General features: G+C 34.5%; 1 protein-coding gene across 1 annotated transcript; it reads left to right on the plus strand.

The window, feature by feature from the left end:
- The first annotated feature begins 773 nt into the window (after positions 1–773).
- Positions 774–5,924, plus strand: LOC105051494 (large ribosomal subunit protein uL18). The gene is made up of 9 exons (XM_010931974.4): positions 774–910; positions 2,006–2,075; positions 2,167–2,258; positions 2,359–2,485; positions 2,568–2,647; positions 2,738–2,854; positions 4,371–4,505; positions 5,232–5,401; positions 5,634–5,924. The coding sequence occupies exons 1-9, from the start codon at positions 908–910 to the stop codon at positions 5,749–5,751; spliced, it is 912 nt and encodes a 303-aa protein (XP_010930276.1). The 5' UTR covers positions 774–907; the 3' UTR covers positions 5,752–5,924.
- Positions 5,925–7,049: the final 1,125 nt, after the last annotated feature.

Consider the following 7,049-nt stretch of genomic DNA (forward strand, 5'->3'; position numbering starts at 1 on the left):
CCATAACCTTTGCCTCACATATAAATTTAGAAAACTACAAGAGCATTTCCAAGGTGCAAATAGATTGGATCAGACTGGATCATCAGTGATCTTGAACTAGTATAGTTCCTTAGTTAAGTTTTAGCATTTGATCTAGACTAGACTTAACTGAGTGGAAGATTGGATTAGATAGGGTCCACAACCAAAATTTTTGATCTAATAGATTATTCAGATTGGATCCATGTGTAACCTAGTCCCAATCCAAAATTTTTGGATCTAGATCGAGTCTCAGTCAAAAATGAAGCCAACTATATTTTAATTACTATATAGCCAATTATCATTAATTACACAAAATAGATAATAAATAATATTATTTTCAAAATAAATTATGATATAAAAATAATTTTCACCTATCTTTACTTTAGAGGCATTGCTCATATAAGTCTTATAGAGGTACAAATGGGTTCGGATTCTAACGGTATTACTGGATTTGGATGGGATCGAGTCTTTGGATCGGATCCAAAATTGACCCAAAATCAAATGGATAGGATCAGATTGGATCTTGTTCAAATTCAATAAATTCAGATTCAATTTGAAAAATAAAATAATTTTAATTTTAGAATCTGGTTCAGTTATATAAATTTTTTAAAATAGATCGGATTAGGTCTAACCAGATTGGATTGGGTTAGGTTAGGACAACTTGGCCATTTATAGCTTCAGGCATTTTTTTAACAAAATGAGTGAGTTACTAAAACGCCCGCCATCCCACCGCGCGAACGATCTGAACCGTCGGTCTACGCGAAGGAACAAGAGTCGTTAGATCGACTGCTAGGGTTTATAACCCGAGACTGGTTCCGCCCCGAAAACCCTTTCTTATCTCTCTCAACTGCCTCCAAGGTCCCATCTTGCAGCGCCGAAGAGGAGCGCCATGGTAAGAGCCCTCGATCTTTCACTCCTCTCTCGTACTCGGATTTCCAGGGTTTTTACTCGATTCATCGGCGATTTAACATCTAGGTTTACAGTTCTTGCCGCAAATTTCCTTACTATCCGCTTCATTTCCCGGGCTCTTTTATGGATTCTCTGATTGTAGGATTGCTGGATAGGTTTTCGTTGGTTTAGGCTGTGGATCACAAATCGAGCACATTTTTCCATTTAGTACGCTTCTATTTAGTATATTTTGTGGCGCTTTTGATCGATAAGATCTACAGATGTACAGATGACTTGACGGTTTTTTGACATGTCTATACGCACTAGAATATGATTTTAATAACAGGAATTTTCTTTGCGATCTTTACTCCCGTCTTTTTTATTTTTATTTTTATTTTATAGTGGGGGTGGGTGGTTAAACCGTGGCTGTCTTTTTAACCTCAGGATCTCAACTCATAGTTGATACTTTTTTTTTTTAATGCTTTCTTAATTGCCACGAATTTGAGTGTTTCACTGGTTTCTAGGTACATACATGCGTGTATGTATTTTGTTTTCATTATCTATTCATCTATTTCATAAAATGTTATTAGTTATTTTGTTTATCTAATATATCTATTGTGTATCTGATATACCTTAAGACCAGATATTGTTTTAACTTGGTAATTGAAACGTTTTCCTTCCAAAACTTGGTCCTTGTTACTTAATATCATATTGGTCGCACCGCATAAATGCAAGTTCTCAATCTCCTTTGGGATGTTCAGTTCTTAAGTTCATCGTCCTCAGACACTCTCACCCCTTCTGTCTATCTATTAGGTGGACGTTATACAACAATTATCACTTCATTCTGAATTGCATGAATTACTTATAGTTATTTAATAAATCTATTAGTTGGTTATTGCAACTCGATTCTTTAGTGAGTGAAGTGGTTGTTTTGTTTTTATAGCCGCTGATTGTCTTTCATGCTAATATATGAGCTGTACTTTAGTTTTTTGTGGATGTTACTATATCTGTTTAGATACAAGAAGTATTGGTGACATGTGGAATAAATTTTGTTTTCATGTTTTTGTTAACTATGCCGTACATGTTATGTGATGGCCAGGTCTATGTGAAAACCCAGAAGACTAAGGCTTACTTCAAGCGTTATCAAGTGAAGTTTAAGAGAAGAAGACGTATTATCATATTCTTACTGATTCTTTCTGTCCTGTAATATTATCGTGGTTTATCCTATTTCTGATAACTTCATCTTCCTTCACCAAACAGAGGGTAAGACTGACTATCGTGCAAGGATCCGACTGATAAATCAGGACAAGAATAAATACAACACACCCAAGTATCGATTTGTTGTTCGATTTGTATCCATAAGTCACATGTTTGTAACAGTTTATTTGATCTTATTCATTTTATTTTGTCAATGGCAATTACTTCCAAATCCTTAACGTGTTATATGATTAGACCAACAAGGATATTATTGCACAAATAATATCTGCAAGTATTGCTGGTGATTTGGTCCTTGCAGCAGCTTATGCCCATGAACTTCCTCGATATGGGCTTGAAGTGGGTCTTACCAATTATGCTGCAGGTACTTTTTCATTCTCTATTGTCTTATTTATCTGATTGTGGCATAACTTATTCGGTCTTTATGATTGCTATCATGGGCCCAGCTTATTGTACTGGGCTTCTCCTTGCTCGCCGTGTTCTGAAGATGCTTGAAATGGATGAGGAATATGAGGGAAATGTGGAGGTATGGCATTTTGTGTTCAGAAATGCAAATGTGTAGTTGCTTTTGGCACCTTCTGTGACTAAGATGTGGGATGATACTTCTCATGGGCAGGCTACTGGTGAAGATTTTTCTGTTGAACCTACTGAGAGCAGGAGGCCCTTCCGTGCTCTTCTTGATGTTGGCCTTGTTAGAACAACAACAGGCAATCGTGTATTTGGTTGTCTCAAGGTTTGCCCCATCTTTCTCTTCATTAATCACAAAACTGTTGTGCCAGTAAGTTTTCTATTCATACAACATGATTATGGGGAAGTATAAGTGCTAACAGACCCTATAAGTAGCGTATCTTGGTTTGCATGAAGTGGTAACAGACTCTATAAGTAGCGTATCTTGGTTTGCATGAAGTGGTAAAAAACCTATGATAGGATGAAAAGAGTTGGTTGAGTTTTCATGAAAAATAAATGGATGTGCAAGGCCAACCCAAAGGAACACCAAGTGGTTAGACCGGAGATTCTCTCATGACTAAAATTAAATCCTAGTGCATGATATGTTGTACATGTTCTGACAAGATATGACCGGTTTGTGATTCTAGAGGTCATAAAGTTTGCTTTGCTATTTGCTTCATTTTGTCAATCTTTCAACATTTGGTCTATTTGAAATCATATTTATGATTGTCAGTTATTAGAAAAATTTAAATTTGTCAACGTGAAAAAATGTTGCTGTCAATAATTTTGCAGCATTGTAGTGTTTTTTTTTTTTTGCAGCTCCGTTATAACTTTCCACATCTATAGAGGTATATAGATAATGGCTGTTACTTATGCACTGACTAATGTAATGTTGTTCTTGTAGCAGGCTAACCTTCAATGCGTATTTTTCTCTTTCCCCATGTTGGATTTCAAAATAATTTATTTTATTTTTATGTAACTATATGTAATATTTTATGATAATATTGCCTAAAAAATTTAATTGTATAGTTCTCCATAGTTTTCTTTTTTTTTTTTGGGGGGGGGGGTTTAAAAAGCCTTCATGTGGCCAAAAGCTATTAACGTGTACTAACATATTACAATTTTTGATGCAAATCTGTAGGTATTTGCACTTTGTGTCATTCACCATCATCCAGTATAACCATTATGACAGTAATATGATGGCTTTGGTGAATGGCCACCTTACGGAGAATTGGAAATAACAGCATAGTTAAAACCATGCGACATGCTTTGTAAGGAAAGAGTATTTCATGTCTTGAAATTGACGTTCCATGGTAATATCAGTTAGTGCAATTATCTAGGATGCAAGTGTCTAGGTTTGCACATTTTGAGTCGAGGTTGAGACAAATTCACAAGGCCTAATGTTGAAACTTGTTTCGACAATGACTATACCAAAAAAAAAAAAATGCTGGAATCAGTTCGATATTTTCTCAGAATATCTATGAAGGGAAGTGATTCAATTTCATGTGAAATATAGATAATTTGACACATTTGTTGGTTGTAAATTTTGATAGTTGCCGTGTGTAATTCTTAGAGTATTTTAGGATCATATCCAGAATTCATAGTCTTAATTTTTATATTGTTTTTATAGTTTTTATTCTTTTAGTTATGCATGATATTTCTCCTTATGTTTGCTCTTTGTATTAATAAATTAATGCATTGTTTATAAGTGAAGTCCTTGCAATGATGTTTCCTGAAGTGGAATTCGTAATTAGATTTGCGTTGTTCATATTTGGTTAAATCCTGGCTCTGAATGACTGCAGGGAGCGTTAGATGGTGGCCTGGATATCCCTCACAGTGATAAGAGGTTTGCTGGTTTCAGTAAGGATGACAAGCAACTTGATGCAGAGGTTCACAGAAAATACATTTTTGGTGGTCACGTTGCTTCTTACATGAGGGTGAGTATTCATTAATGCTGTATTGTTTCATTTCCATTTTCTCTATCTTGTACTTTTCTTACTTTCCCCTAAAAGTTTTTGGATTCTAAAGATCAAGCCTTGAATAATGTGATTTGGGCTCTGGTTTTTCATTTTCTTTTTTATAGTTAATGATATCCCAAAAGAAACTTCTCGATAGTTTATTTTCTTCCTACTTTTCATAGGATTTAGGCTGGGCTGAAGGAATTTGTTGTGAATTTATGCTGTTATAGAATATGGTAACTGGACATTTTATCCATCAATATTGAATATTTTATTATGGTTCATGGTATGTGAATATGATATATGGTGGGATGGATGTGCAGAGGCAGGGAATTGGTGTTGGATTATGATATTGGGCTTTCAGGGGATGGTTCATGTTATATCATCGAGCACAATTGTTGTTTTCTTTATCAATTTAACATAAAAAAATGGTCTAAGCCTACATCCATCTGTAGGCAAAAGCCTACATGCAGCACAGACAACTCAGAACCCTCTTGAGCATGCATGATATAAATGTTTTTTATGCCAAGCATGTAGAGTTTTTGTCAAGAAAGGGTTCTCTATGCTTGATTGCGAATGGTTAGCTTTTCCATATATGGCACATATAATATAAACCAGGACTTACAGTAATTAGTCTTATGGAGATTTGGTTTATCAGTGAACTCCAATTAGATTGTTCCCTAACTATGTGTATTGTGGCATCAGATGCTGATGGAGGATGAGCCAGAGAAGTACCAGACTCATTTCAGTGAATATATTAAAAGGGGTATTGAGCCTGATGACATGGAAGGGCTATACAAGAAAGTGCATGCTGCCATTCGAGCAGATCCAACAATGGTGAAATCCGCCAAGGAGCCTCCAAAGGAGCACAAGAGGTACAGACCCTAAACTCACATGCCTTCATGATAATTAGGTTTTGATGATGCCTCTCAGCTGATGCGCTATACCATTGTGTCCCATGCTCCATTTCTGGTTCCTAAACAGAAAAAAAGGAATATAACTAATCTCACGTTATTGAGCTACAAAACTTTCCATCTTCCACTCATGATTTACATGAGCTACAAAACTTTCCATCTTCCACTCATGATTTACATGTTTTCTTGGCAGGTATAACTTGAGGAAGCTAACATATGAGGAGAGGAAGGCCAAACTTATTGATCGATTGAATGCCCTCAACGCAAGAGCCCAAGATGATGCTGATGAAGATGAAGATGATGATGAGTGAAAGTTCAGGAGTGCTTAGGCTTTAGATTTGTCAATCTATATTACTTTGTCATGGTTTTCTACACTTCAGTGAACTTTCGAAAACTCGTAACTACTGAAGCTTTTGTTTATGGTGTTGAAACAGAGTTGTCTTAGATTTTGGCTTTTGAAAAAGGAGAACTTCAAATTTTGTCCTGAGTGGTTGAAATTTTGCTCCTCAAATAGCTTCCTTGACACTTTCACTTTCCCTTTTGATCATGATTTTCTGATCGATGTTGTATCAGGTCAGTTTTCAGTTTTCTGATGCCCATCACTGGTTCTGAAATCTTTGGGAATACAGTACCTGGGGTGAAGAGGGTTATCTCTGGAAGGCAGTGCTAGTTTGAGTTCTTGACATTAATCTTGTGTAGAGACATCGGTGGAACGATGTTATCAGGTGCTAAAGTGGAGATCTGAATTCATTGGTGAATCTGATGAAAGCTTCTCTTGTTTTGTAAGTAGGTCCATTTTGTTGGTTGTTGTGCATAGTTTAGTTTACTGCGTCTGGTTAACGTCTATGGTGCAGGCTGTTGGGTTTTGGTTGGGAGCTTTTGATCTTCTGTTCCTCTACTTGAAATATATTGGAAATAGCATTTGCATTTCTATTTCTTGCTTATATTTCCGCTGTGACAGTAATAAACTTCTATCTACCTATAAAACCCTCGAGATTTAAGAACAAGATGATTTCACTGTGCATTCTTTTCAGTCTAGTTTAAGAACAAGATGATTTAAGAACATCTAATTTACCGGATTTATACGCTCATGTCACTATTTCCTTTATCTCTCCCTGCTTTTTTTATTAAAAAATTAATCTTAAAAAAAAAGATGAATAAAATAATTATAGAATAATAAAAGATGAATAAAATAATTGTAGAATATTCACTTTCATGAGAATTCAATAGAACAAGGCAAAAGAAATTAGACCCATTGAAAAAGCTTCTTTGATAAATGTCTCAAAAAATTGGAACTTTTGATTGGAAATTTGAGTTCATGATGGGGCTGAAATCGGAAGGATATAGATCTGCTACTAGTATATTTATATTTATATTTATTTTATTTAATAAATATAAATATAGATATAAATATTATTTGAATGTAAAAATTTATATTTATATTTTTTTTAAAAAAATATAAAAATAATTTGGATACTAGAAGTATGGATATAATAACGAATATAATTTAGATAATTAAATTTTATGACTATAAAATTAAAAATATTATTAAATAAATGATAAATTAAATTAATAATATATTTATATAATTATATATTTTTTAAAAAAT

This window comes from Elaeis guineensis, chromosome 9 (assembly GCF_000442705.2).
Source record: "Elaeis guineensis isolate ETL-2024a chromosome 9, EG11, whole genome shotgun sequence".
Taxonomy (NCBI): Eukaryota; Viridiplantae; Streptophyta; class Magnoliopsida; order Arecales; family Arecaceae; genus Elaeis; species Elaeis guineensis.

Coding starts and splice junctions, on each gene's coding strand:
- LOC105051494 (XM_010931974.4), top strand. Junction 2,259..2,358: donor ATCGATTTGTTGTTCGATTT/GTATCCATAAGT, acceptor TTATATGATTAG/ACCAACAAGGATATTATTGC. Junction 5,402..5,633: donor CCTCCAAAGGAGCACAAGAG/GTACAGACCCTA, acceptor TTTTCTTGGCAG/GTATAACTTGAGGAAGCTAA.